Genomic DNA, 14665 nt, shown 5'->3' on the forward strand with positions numbered 1-14665 from the left:
GTGTGGTTGTGTGTGTATAACATATTCCAAAAAATATCCCTTTTAAAAATTACTTTAAAAAAAGTTCAAGATCAAATATTTGTCGCGTTTTGATGTGAAGTTGGCAACTCTTCCGACACACCTTCATTCTCTCTCTCTCTCTCTCTATCTCTTCCTCTCTACTCTTCCTTCCTCTTTAAAACATCTGTGAGTAAGAGAGAGAGAGAGAGACAGCGAGAGAAGAGAGAGAAATGGAATCTAGTTGTACCGTACCGCCACAATTTCCGCGTACTCTGTTAAATCTTCTGTTGCATTGCACTGGTTTTATCCCAGTGCAGTGGTTTCTCCGGTAACCACTCTACCACACACACACACACACACGTGCGAACACACAGACACACACACTAATCAACTCTCCCCCGCACTTACCTACACGAAGAAGAGGGTAAATGTTTGTGTGGTTACGGTTTTATTCAGTTGGTTACTCTTATTACTACGTGAAACATATATCTACACAATGATTTTAAGAAAAAAATAAATCATTATGTGAATAATCAGTGATGAATAAACCTATTAAAAATAGCTAAAAACCTGTTACAACAATTAAAAATGTACGAGGAAGATGAAAATATTCCCTGGTTGGAATATAACGAATACATAATTAGTGATTTACTAACAGATGACCAGCTGGCCCAATATTTTGGTGTCCACGGGCCCGGGCCTCCAGGTTCTGGGCCATTTTTGATGCCTCCGCCCCCACCGCCATTAGATATTATAAATGTGGAGGAGTGTCATATGCTTTATAGTTCTTCAGCTAGTGATACATGCTCCAGTTTTAATCAGAAGGTTTGTTGCTATTTTTAGTTTCAGAAACAAAAAAATTAAGAGATCTTTAGAAATAATACGATAGCATAAATTGACGTAAACTCCCAATAATGGTAAATAAAATTACCCCTTCTCTAGATTAAAACTATTGGTAAAAACTTTGGAATCTGTTAGTTGGACTCAAGATTTATTACAAGTACCCAAAGTTGTTAAGCCAACGAATGGGGGAAAGCATGTATAAAACTTTGGGTACCTATATAATTTACAGTCTTATCACCAATCCCTTCAAAGTTTGAAAATAAAAATTATATTTTCCAAAAATGAGTTGAAAAATTGGAATGTAAAAAGTAACACTGTCTAAATTTCCTCCAATAATTTTAATCTACCTAAGGAATAATTTTGTTTAACAACACATTTTAATGGAAAACTTCTAATATTCGAAAAACAGAGTATAATTTCAAAGTATAAAAATTATTATAAATCTATCGCTTAAGTTGTCAAAATTCCGGACGTACTTACATTTGAAGACTTGATTATATAGATGATACGTTTATAACTTTTTGGTGATAATTATAGAGTACTTTCGCTTAATAAATTGTACCTAATTATTGAAAAAATCCTCATACAAGATTTCAAATCAATAGAACAATTCTAAGTTAACGATAATTACTCTTCGTTAGGGACGTACGGAAGACCCTATTAATAGAATAGCTTCGCTTCTATAAAGAAAAATAAAATAAAAGAATGATTGAGAGAAAATTTAGTTTAAATTAAACTTTTCAGTTCTGAGAATTTTAATCTTTGTTTTGAATAAATCCTTTTATCAAAAAAAAATAATAGAAGGTTTTTTTTAGTAGCGTAGCTACTGTATAATTAGTAAATAGCGGGTGCGTCCTTAGCATCTAGGGACTCTGTATTTAAAGGGGCAGAAAGAGGCTAGATAAATAGCTTAAAACAATCCCAAGACTCTAATCTAAAAATAAAACTAATGTCATGATATAGAGAACCTAATCAGTTAAGTAGTTATTAAGATCTTAAGCTTCAGACATAAAATCCTTACTACTTTATAGAATAGGATATTCATCCGTTTGTCTGCCTGAAAGAAACCGTTGCTATTCAAGTCCATTCACAATGTTTTGTGCTTCGCCATACTTATGGATGTTGTCATACTTGTTTACTTTTGAAAAGCTTTTTTTTATGAATAGGAAGTCGAAAAAGTATAACATGAAAAGTGTATATTTATGAAAAAAAGTTTTAGAGCGCTTTTAAAAATCTTATTTAAAAAATCGTAATTATAATATTAATAAGGGATATGCCAATGGAAGATAATTTGATATACATCCCCAATGATGATAAACAAAAACGAATTAATTGTGAAAACTATCAATTTATCGGCCATTGTCTTATCTCTTTAGATCCCTGTAATACTTAACATGCAAAACTACAATTAGACTCCAAACTTTGTTTTACTTTCCAAATTAAATTTAATTAAATATTGATCATGAAACTTAGACGAGGGAATTTTAATTTTAATTCACAGTTTTTCTACGTATTTAAAATTTCTAATTTATTTACATTTTAAAATTTTAGTAGGTACATTATTGTAATTAATATTTTTAAATTTAAATGATTAAAACACAGTTATATAATTGAATTCAATCTTTAAAGATTAGAGTAAAACACTAGAGGGAGAATAGTTAAATTAAATAACTGTATCTCCCCATCGCAACCGCCTTTGCAACCTTTCTATTTGGTCATTGAAAATCAACCAATGGTGTCGCTTTTAGAAAGCCAAGTAGCAGAAAATAATTTAGAAGCAGACGGAAGAGGTCTTTAAAAAATTAAGGAAGGTAGTTTTCTGTATAGATCTGTTCTTTAAAGTTTTAGGAATAGTCCCTTTCGTGGCAACGCCCCCTAAGGGGCGATTCTTTGTATTTTTAAAATGGCTTTTGATAGGTTATTTTAGGTTAGGTTATATTGGGTTAGGTGATTGCCCCACAGGGTTAGGCAATTGGCAGTGGCTGGAAATAAATCCCTCATTTTAAAAAGCTACTAAGAAAAAAAAGAAACGCCCTTTAAGGAGCGTTGCCACGAAAGGGACTATACCTGCAAAGCATCTGCAAAGTTTTAGTTTTTAGTAGCAAGGTTACTCTATACTTTGGTAATTGTCAGATTGTCAATGTCATTTTCTCAACTGCGTTTCAAGATAGATTATTTGTACAAATATCCATCTACTCTATATAGGGCCGAAAAATGTTTTGTACATAAAATTTAAAATTATAGTATTATGCTTTTTTAGAGCCAAAGAATTCATTTGAAATTTAAAAAGACATCAAAAAAGATGTTTTATTCCCTTGTCTATGCGAAAGATAAGAAAATGGACGTTAATTTATGTAATTCCCCTATGATTTTTCAGTATGGCTGAGAACCGGTTCTAATCCAATGAATATTAATCGATTACACTGTTTAAATCGATGATATCTTAAATACAAAACTATAATAATGAAAAGTTTGATAAATCTTACCTATTTCTAGCTATTTTTCTCTTTATAAACTTTTTTTTCCAAAGGATTATTTTGAGAACAATACGCTGAACAATATATTGAATGGAACTTTCAGTCTAGCTTTCTTTTTTTGCTAGTTACTCTACCCCCCCCCCCTTCATTCCTTTAGCTATAAGAATTTTAGGCTACCCAATGGTTGATTTAGTTTTACATTTCCTTATCCCCATGGATAAGACAATGGAAAATACACCTCCAATTATGATAAACAAAATTACCCCTTCTGTATATTAAGATTAATAGAAGGAAATTTTGTACAACCCAACCAAGATTAAATAAGTACCCAAAGTTTTAAAGCCAATAAATATGAGAAAGAGTTTGTAAAACTTTGGGAAGTCCTTATTTAACCTAACCTAAACAAGTACAACAAGTAGAAGTTTTTACCTATAGGTTGTCCGCTAGCAATTTAAGAGGTTTTGCCAATTTTTTTATTCTTAGAAATAATTCTGTGTCGAGATTTTATTTTTAACATTGTATTTTGAATTTTATTAAATTTTAAACAATTCTATTCAAGATTTATTTTTTAATCAAAATATTAAAATACTAGCGGCTACGCCCCTAAAGGCCTTGATTAAAGGGGGATGGGGAGGTCAACACTCTGGTTTTAATTTTAGTTTTAAAAAGAAAAATAATATTGTGAATTAGGTATTTTTTTCTAGAGACATCTTTTTTTATCTTGGCAAGATAATCCTGTCTGTCTAAAGCTTAGGATCTCGGTAACCGCTAAACCTATTGGGCTTTACTCTTCAGGGAACATACCTACTGGTACTGTTGTGGTTTTTGTGTGGAATAAAAGATCTCAAGAATTGCTAGATTAATTCACAGCATTTTATGGGGCATCTAGTTTTGATTTTAAAAATCTTGGAAAAAAATGTAAAACTATAATAATCGAAATAAGACTGAAGATGTAAAACCAATTTTGGCACGAATTTGACATTTTCATTGAGTGGCCATGTAATGCAGCACAAAAAGACATTTACTTAGAGGCAACTAGCGGCTACACCCCTAGTTCCTAGGAGGGGATCTGTATTTAAAGGGGCATATATTGGGCATAAAAATAGCTTAAAACCATCCCAAGATTTCAATATAAAAATAAATATCGAATAACTATTCTGGGATCTATGTTAAGCTTTTCTAAAGGGGAGAACCTAATCGGCTCAGTAGAAACTTATAAAAATCTTAAGCTACAGACAAAAAATCTTATTTCATATATTATAGGGTTGTGAAAACTGATATTAAAAGGCTATATAAATTTTTTTTTCTATGGCTGTATGGACACTAACTTTGAAGATTGCCATTATTTAGGGATCCAGGAATAGGTATATTTAAAAAATAGTAGTTTTGTATTTCTGAAACAAGATATAAATCATAAGGGATCTTAATAAAATACGATAAAGTTATTTATCCCTAATTATGACAAACAAAATTACCTTCTGATAATATTAAACTAAATTATGTAAAAGAATTGACACTATTCCCCTTTGTTCAATAAATTACAGAACGTGTTTTCAAACTTTTAGGGTCTGTTTAATTCACAATTCAATTTCACTTACTCCAAGCAAAAAAAGCGTGGTAAATTTTTTTATATTGACCTATCTCTATATCCCTATATGAAGGACTATGATGGTATATCATGATTATTTCAACCTCAATTCACGAGAAATCATTTTTTTCTACCCCAAAATTTTGGAAAATACTTATCTTTTTTTTTAAAATACATTTTATGAATAATGAAAATATTATAATTTAGTTTTCAGATATAAAGCTTTTTGTTTAATTTCTATATGACAAAAAAGCAGGAATCTAAAGGGATAAGGCAATGGGTGATAAATTGATGTACATCCCAAATGACGGTATACAAAATTACGCATTCTGCTGATTACAATAAGTGGTTGAAACGTTGGACACTTAATTTAATAAAACAACCAATCAAAATTCAATAAAGTCTCCAAAGTTGTTAAGCCAACGAAAAGGAATAGATTATGATAACACTTTGGGGAATAGTGTAATAAAAAGCTAAATGTCCCCTCCCTACCTAACAAAAAAGGCATAGTTATGAATTAATAAAAACAATTGTAGGTCATTTTTTATTAAGAATTATTATTATTAATCTGGCTTTGTCCTGTAACAAAGGATATAGAATATACGTGGATATTAGGACATGGGAAAAATTGTTGTCAATTTAGGTTGCTAACATAATTTATTGGTCAGTTTGTTCATCCACTAGGAGAGAAGGGAATGGGGTAGTAAATGGATCTAAGGTGTCGTTATTTTATCCAGCTACGAGTTTAACTTTATTAGATTACATGACATTCTGGTTGAAGATCCAAGTAATAATAAATCCATTAGTGTAACCTGTCACTAAAACCTGGTATTTGTATGAAGTATGCATTCTTTTCCGTACATTATTACAACAGCACATTTTACCCTTTCCCAATTATCATAAACATCTATTTTTTTGTTAATGCCTGTTTTTAGTAGTGGAGCTACTCTATAATTCCCCTTATTGTCTGTCAGTCTACCAGAAAGAAAGATTGTTGATTTTTTTGTGTAGATTTCTTATATATTTCTTATGTATTATACTTAATCTGTCGGTATATCAGTGATGCAACTTAAAATTTGTTCTATATAATTCACATTGTTAAATTGCCAACTAATGATTTTTTATGCTTCACTAATTATGGATAATGATGTCATCAGGCAGGGTAAGGGGGCATTGGCTGTTTATTACACTAGTCCCCAAAGTTTTATACTATCGTTTCCTTATTCGTTGGCTTAACAACTTTTGGGGACTTTATTTGGTTGGTTCATTAATTCAAGTATCCAAACTATCAACCACGAATTGTAATCTACAGAAGGGGTAATATTGTGTATCATTGTTTATTTTGTATATCAATTTATCTGCCATTGCATTATTCCTTTTTATCCTTGTGTTGTTATCCTTGTTTAAAATATGAAACACTTTATGGATATAATAATATGTGGAAGTGGTTGTACACCTGGTATTTGCCAGGTATGCATTTTTTGCTATGCTTTGTCCATATCCAATGCTTATAATTCTATTAGATTATTATAAATAAGGACGGAGATATGTCATTTTAAGAATTTTTTCATGAAACAATATTGCTACCTTTGTAGATTATAATCATTGATGGAAAAGATTGAACAATGCTAGTTTGAACAACTTAATCAAGATTTCAGCTAACAAATGAATCTTTTCTAAAACTTTGGGTACCAGAATAATTTGTAGTCCTTTGTCCCCTCCATCCCTAGAGTGATGTGAGATTGTTTTTAAAAAAAGATCTCAGAAATTGATTGTTATTTAATATTCAAGGAATCTTTGAATAAGTCTTGATCAGGTTTTATGCTATTTGGGAAGGTAGAATCATATAATTTCACCATTTACCAAGGATCTAAAGGGATAGGACAATCGCCGATAAATCAATGTTCATCCTAAAAGATGATACACAAAATTATTTAGATTAGAATTAGTAGTTAGATTAGATTAACGGTTGAACACTCAACTTAATGAATCAACCAATCGTAATTCACTGTAGTCCCTAAAGTTGTTACGCCTACAAATGAAAAACGTTCTTTTTATAATTTTGGGGACTATTGTGATAAACAGCTCATTGTCCTCTCTCTCTCTCTGTCATTTACGGATTTTATTTATTGTTTTAATTGGCAGAAAAGTTAGTGACAAAAAACTATTTTTCTAACAGTTCTGAAAATCATGCTCATTATTTTTGGAGATAAAACAGATAACTTTTGTTTTCAAAATTATAATCAACACACTTTTTTTCAGGGAGAGGGGAAACATTGGGCTGATTATTACACTAGTCCCCAAGGTTTTCTTATTCGATGACTTTAAAACTTTGGGGACTCTTACTGAATTTTGTTTAATGTGAGTGTCTAAAAATTTCAACCATGAATTGTTATCCAAGGAAGGGGTAAATTTGTATATTGTACATCATTTTATCGGACATTTTCTTATCCCTTTAGATTCCTGCGTTTTTGAAAAGTTTAAACAAAAGATAACAAGAATGACAACATCCACAAGTAGCGATAGTAATTAAAGAGTTATAAAAATGGATATTCTGTTGTCGAAATTTATTTTTAATAAATTTTAATTACATTTTAGGTATGTTTAAATGAGATAATTATGTATGAGATAACTCGCTTATTGGTCAGTTTGTAGCCCGCTGCGTGTTACACTTTATTAGAGAACATGAGAATCTGGTGTAAGATCCAAGTAATAATATTTCCAATATGTTATAAAAATCGATGATCATGTTCAAGAGAATCATCACTAAAAATTCAGACTTCTATCTTTGAACTACCATAGGAAAACAAAGTAAATTATATAGTCACGGGAATCATCATAAAACATTTCTAACAGACGGACAGACAAAGTTAGTTATAGAGAAACTTCACTATTGAAACAAAAAGACAAAAAGAAAAGATATATATTCGTTAACCACGATTTACACAAAATTCATGACATTTTTCTTATCACGCCTTTACAAAAAGGCATTATAGCCAACAAAGCAAATAAAAAAAAAGTTATGTTTTAAAAAGTTAAGTATCTCAATTTTAATTTTATTATGAGGATTTAAGAAAGAAAATATTAATTAAACGTTTTAAAACAAAGATGACACCAACCTTGTTAGTGAAGCTGCTAAATATAAATTAATATAAATATTGTTGATAAACAGAAAAAATTAAAATATACCTCCCAGTAAAATTTATGATCTCCTGACGGACGAAAGATAAAGGGAGTCACAATACAGCTTCGCTACTAAAAGCATATTAGTGCTTATTATGGAATTGCAACAATAAATTACTTTAATATTGCAACTTATAATGCGTTTTTAAAAAAAATATTTTAGGGTTCCTTAAATTTGAATAATAAAGAAGTCTTAATACAAGCAATGTTAAAAATAGATAGTACAAATCTAACATGTCAAAAATATTTGTTTTGATAAATATTACTTTCAATACAAAATAGCGAAGTTTTAACAATTTATCGTATGTAAACATTTAATTTTTGTTTTAGCTTTAATTACAACCTGTAAACAGCATTTAAAAAGAATTTAATTAAAAGTTGGCAATTTCTTCTTCTTACATGGTATTTCTGTATGTTCTATTAATTAAGCAAAAAAAACTTTTTTTATATTAAAAAAGTAGCTGAAAATTAACCTTAGAATCAGGTATAAGACAATTAAAAATTGATTAATCTCCCCCCCAATTCTGTCATGTAAAGATGGCGTTTTCTTATTCGTTTATTTAACAACCTTGGAGAAGTTTATGAAATTTTGACTGGTTGGTTTATTAAGTTGAGTGTCCAATCGTTTCAAAAATCTGCTGACTTGTTTGGCCACTATTTTCGACATTTGTATTTTGTCTTATAATTCCTACAGGCAGTTTTTCAGTGTTCATATGATGATACCAATATTAATTTAGCTAAAATAATCCTTAAATCTTATCGTATTGCATAAAGTAGTATTTTTTTTTGTTTTTAGCAAAGGATATCGCTAACTGCTAAACTGATATAATTCTCCTTTACAGTGAAGCTTCTTATAGATCCAGGGAAGGTTTATATTGAGGGAGTGTATCCCCACCCTCCATAGAGAAATTACCCTAGAACAAATTACCATCCCCCTAAATAATTTTCTTTCTAATATTTTAATTGAAAATTGTAGGAGTGGGGTTCGAATCCCCCCCCCCCCCAAAAAAAAACCTAATGTTCCCTAGAGGCGTAGCCGCTAGTATTGTTAAAAAACGATAGTATGTTGTTACTTATATTAAAAAATAACAGTTCATTCTTTATAAAAGAGTAAGGATATATTTGTATATGCAGTACCAAAAGATCTCGGTAATTTCTGATATTTTTCGTTCTTCATTGATGAAAATTATCTTATGATCTTACAATGCCAAAAAGCAACATATTTAAAGTCTAAATGTTTTTTAAAATCTCTGAAATGTCGAATTTGAATTTAATTTTTGCTGTTTTATGTGAAATAATTTTGTGGTTGTTCTTAAGGCTTTCCTATCTATCATCTGAAGACATTCCAATCTAAAAAGTTTTCCAAAAAGGACTGTCCGATGGTTTTAAAAAAAACTTTTTCCTATTTTTAAACAGCAACAGTTTTTTTAGATCAAGGCACTTATACTATGAGTAGGGGTCATGTCTTGGCTTTAATCAGGACATTACTATAAACTTTTTTCTCCCAATTTCTTAGTTAGCTAGATTGCTGGAGGGAAAAGGGTAGTAAAATAGCTTAAAACTATCCCGGTACATATGTAAAGCTCCCCCAAAATGAAGAACTGTTTATTACAGTAGTCCCTAAAGTCTTATAATAAATGTCAACGTTTCCTTAATCGTTGACTTAACAATATTGAGGACTTATAATTGAATTTTGGTTATAGTTGAGTGTCCAAACGTTTCAACCACTAATTGTAATCTACAGAAGGGGTAATTGTGTGAATCGTCATTGGAGGTGTCCATCATTTTGATTAGATTATGATCGGATAAATAATAATTTTAAAATGTACCGTCTTTTTATTAAAAAAAAAACAGAAAGATTTCTAGAAATGTTCAAAAGAAGATCCGATAAAATTTTAAAGAATTGAAACTTTTTTGTCAATACATTTTTTTCAGACAGATAATCTTTTTACAATTTAATTTCTTTTGTAGACTTTTCTCCTGTTAATTCTTTGATAATTGATTTTCCAGTATGGCTTTTGAAACCGTTTAATATCCACTGGATTAGAATTAGTTTTCGGCCATACTGAAAAATCAGGTAATGCATCGTATAACAGACACTTTTACACGAATATTTTAAATAAAAATCTTGAAATTAATACCAGTTTTGAAAGCCCGGAACTTCTTTGTGGCCAACAAAAATGGTTATAATTTTATATTTTTTATTTCAATATCCGCGGGAAGCTGTCTATAATACGATGCGACGAAAAGCTATTCTGAATTCTACTGGTACCCAAAGTTTTATACTCACATTCTCTCATTCATAAATAAATTTTATTAAATCTTAATTGGTTGTTTGAAACTAACAGTGTCCCAACTGTTTAACCAATAATTTTATCCAACAGAAAGGAATATTTTTGTTAATTGTCATTGGGAATATAAATCAATTTAACCTCCATTATCTTATTCCTTAAGATCCCTGATTCAAACCCTATTTTGATTAAGAGCGTTGACTTTTTAATAGATTCAACATGTAATACAAGTAATATTCCTTCTTAGGTTACATAGGCTAAAATTTGGTTGTCTGTCAGTAGCGAAGCTACTCTATAATGTGATGTGGAATTGTGGTCTGTACGTCTAAAGATTTCAACATGTAAAACAAGTAATATTCCTTTTTAAGTTACATAGGCTAAAATTTGGTTGTCTGTTAGAAGCAAAGCTGCTCTATAATGTGATGTGGAAATCTACGTCTTAAGATTTCCTTTTAATCAATAACACTCTGAGGAAGATATGAATGAATGGTAATTTTCTTAGTTGCTATTAAAGATAGAAGTCTTTTGAAAGAGTATGACAAATTGGGGTTGGTAACCTTTTTCTAGAAGCGATTTCTCTTGGGAGGGTGGTGAGAAGTTACATAGTACAGGAGAACTATATCGGTTCAGCGGTTCATAGAGACAGACACAAAACATACATACTGTTACTTTTATATAAGTATGTTTAAGAGCTGCGCTACTTAAATATGTCTTGATCCTTGGTTTTAAACCCCTAAAATACTAATCTTACCAAACGTATTTTTTGTCATTCTTATACATATAAGGCCATTTTTATTCGACCCTTTTAACGGCTTTGATTAAGCTGAAAAAAGCCTTATTCAAAACCAAATTGGTTTCTTGAAATAATATCTATTAAAGCTTCAAATTTTTTTGTACTATACAAAAACTGTTTTTAAAACTGTGTTGAAAACACATGTATCGTAACTATATTTTTATTATTTTTCATTTATTATCGGCAAAAAGCTGTCTATCTATTTGAATAAACTTTTAGATTATTTAGATACCAAAATAGCTCATTTTTAAAAAAAAAAGTAAAATCCAACCAAAATAGCTTCCATTTAAAGCAAAAATAAATAGTTCAAAATGCTAAATCACTTAAAAACCTATATAATAATACAAAAAAATATATCTGTATATTTGTTATTTAGTTACTGAATTTTAGAATACAAAAATTTAGAGAATGATTAAAATATCACTGAATGGTAGGGTGTTTATTTAAATCAGCATAATTTAGAAAAATTAAGTTTTGTAATGGATATAATATGCATAGATATTATGACAGCGGAAAGTTTGTCTTCCAATAAGTACTTATTTATTGGTCAGTACTTTGCTCCAGTAGGGGAGGGGATGATATAAAAGTGTTGGATGGGGGGGGGGGGTTATTGTTATATTAGCCAGCTGAAAGGACCATTTTATTAGAATAGGCGAAAATATGGTTCAACATTCATGTAAAAAATGGCTAATTCTTTCTAAAAGACAATTGTTATTACGCTTTCTGAATTGTATCATTATATTGTCTAGCATCGTATTATATCCAACTTTCTACAAATATAAAAAGGTACAATCATAAGATTAAAACCAGTTTTTTTAGCCCGTGTCTTCGGCATCTCGTGGCTAAAAAAAATTGGTTTTAATCTTATACTTGTACATTATATATCCGCGGAAAGCCGTTTATAATACGATGCAAGAAATAACTATTCTTCTCTTTCAAAATTATATCATCATAGCTTTTTGTTAAGAATTTTATTCAATACAAAAAAAAACTATTTCCCTGTTAAAGTTTTGTGCTGTTATTTTATCAACATATTTATTATATGAATTTTAGTAATTGCAGTTAGCATTGGACTAAAAATATTACAGGTACCCAAAGTTATCTTCTGAATGGTTTTAAAAACTTTGGGTACTTTTGTATAATCTAGATAGGTGGGTTTATCTAAAAATTTTAATCTATAGGGTAATTTAGTTCTTCAACATTGGGTATGTATATTGTATGTACATTAATTTATCTTCCATTGTCTTATCCCTTAAGATCTCTGATGGTCAGCAATTGCCACATTTGCTGTCGACAAAAAACTATTTAATTAAAAGTCAACGCTATACATCTATTTTATACACGGATTACCTTTGTAGCCGTAGCTAATTTGCTTCTACAAATTAAAACGACTTAAATCAAAATTTTATTTTAATATCATTTTCATAAAGAAAAATCATGCTTTTTCAAAATCTAAATTAAGAAAATTATTTGAATTAGATGCTTTCTCTTACACCTATTTCTAAACCACCGAACCCCTTCCACCTTATTTTGAAAAAAAAACATATTTCTAGCTCTTGCGGAGATTCTCCTAATTTACTTAACCTAACCTAAAATAAGCATAAAAAATACGCTTTTCAAAAAGGGCCATTTGTGATCCAGTTGCAATATGTGGAGAACTGCTTTTAAATTCTCATACAAAAAAACCTGGTTTCATAATTCTGAAAATCTAGTTCGAGCTTTGAATAAAGTTAATCACCATAAAAGAGAGAAATTAAGGGAATATTCTTTAAATCATTTTTATGTTGTTGAAAATCTCAATTTTTAGACATTAGTAAGATATGAATTTCAAATAAAATAGCCTAAAACCAACCCAGAAACAATGTAAGACTTCCCTAAAATGGAGGACTTAACCGGTTCAGTGGTAAGCGATATCTTAACAAACAAGCTAAAGAAAACTTTACTATACAGTCGATGTTAAAAATATCATTAAAGTAATTGCATATCGATAATAAGTCAGCCATTACCACTGTTATTACACAAATAATTGTCGATATTTGCCAATACAGCATGGTTTTAGGCTATCTTCTTAAAATTAAATGAAAACTATTGTTAGCATCATATCATAGACAGCTTTCCACAGATATTAATATGAAAATGAATAAATAATATTAAACCAGCTTCGTTAATCCCGAGAGGCAAACAAAACTGGTAATCATTTTTCGATTTTTACTTAAATTTGTCTGCTATACGATGCTAGAAAGGGTTTTAATCTAACGGGTAATAATCGGTTTCGATGCCATACTGGAAAGCTGTTTCTAGAATCTGGCACTGAATATTAATTTTGATGAAATCTAAGATAGATGTGTAAACGTCATTCGAATAAATTAATACAAATTTTGAGATGATAGCAGTGCCACTCCTTGGTTTGTTATGGATGTATGTCCCCAAAGTTTTATAATAACGTTTTCTTATTCGTTGGCTTAACTACGTTGAGGTCTTTTATTGAATTTTGACCTGTTGGTTCATTATAAAATGAGTGTCCAAACGTGACAACCACTTATTGTAATTACAGAAGGCGTAATTTTGTAAATCATCATTGGGGATGTATATCAATATATCGGCCATTGTCTTATCCCTTTAGACCCCCTAAATAGAACCCCTTCAAAATAAATTTACTTTTTAGCTACGATCTTTTAGAACACATTCGATCTTGTTTTTTCTTGAATATAATATCCTCTTAGAAAAAATAATATGAAAATAATATTATTATATTAAATATTGAAAAATAAGAATTTAAAAAAAATATGATTTTATTTTATCTTTTAGTTAGGTATGATATATTTTTCTGATAAAAGTGAATTTTAGGGGAAAAGACAATGATAGATAAATTGATGTACACCAACAATTGTGGTGAACAAAATTACCCCTAGAGACTGCTAGTTTGAACCAAAATATAAGTAGCCAAGGGTTTTTAAGCCAACTAATGATATAATGCGTGTATAAAACTTTGGGTACCAGTATAATTTACAATTCAATTCTATTTTAATAATGATAATGTAATAAAATTAAATGAAACAAAACCTTTTTTTTTACTATCAATAAATATGATGGAAAAATAATTTAGTCTGATTTGATTTTTCTGGACCTACCAACCAGGGAGGGAGGGAGGGGACATTGGGCTGTAAATTATACTGGTACCCAAAGTTTTATGAAATCGTTGACTTTGGGTACTTTTATTTAATTTTGATCTTTAAAACTTGGAGTGTCTAAACTTTTCAACCAACTTAATCTTCTGAAGGGATAATTTTGTTTATCATCAATGGGGATATACACCAATTCATTGCCCATTGTCTTATCCCTTTAGATCACAGTGACCAACCAAACCTTTCGGATCAAATTATGTTTGAGCCTTTAAATTTCACACCCGTTGATTTTCAGGATATAAATATATTGTTCAGTTAGGATTTCTAGAGACTTGTTGCTTAATATCTCTAAAATTCCATATCGT

General features: G+C 29.9%; 1 protein-coding gene across 1 annotated transcript in view; it reads left to right on the forward strand.

Annotated features, from left to right (window-relative positions):
* The first annotated feature begins 462 nt into the window (after positions 1-462).
* LOC145322909 (uncharacterized) overlaps positions 463-14665 on the forward strand; it is a 31721-nt gene continuing 17518 nt past the window's right edge. The window contains exon 1 of the mRNA XM_080165262.1: positions 463-825. Within this exon, the coding sequence (XP_080021388.1) occupies positions 589-825 (237 nt within the window). The 5' untranslated portion in view covers positions 463-588. The remainder of the gene's footprint in view (positions 826-14665) is intronic.

The sequence above is a fragment of the Acartia tonsa genome, chromosome 6 (genome assembly GCF_053477335.1).
Source record: "Acartia tonsa isolate MP-2025a chromosome 6, ASM5347733v1, whole genome shotgun sequence".
In the NCBI taxonomy this organism is placed as follows: Eukaryota; Metazoa; Arthropoda; class Copepoda; order Calanoida; family Acartiidae; genus Acartia; species Acartia tonsa.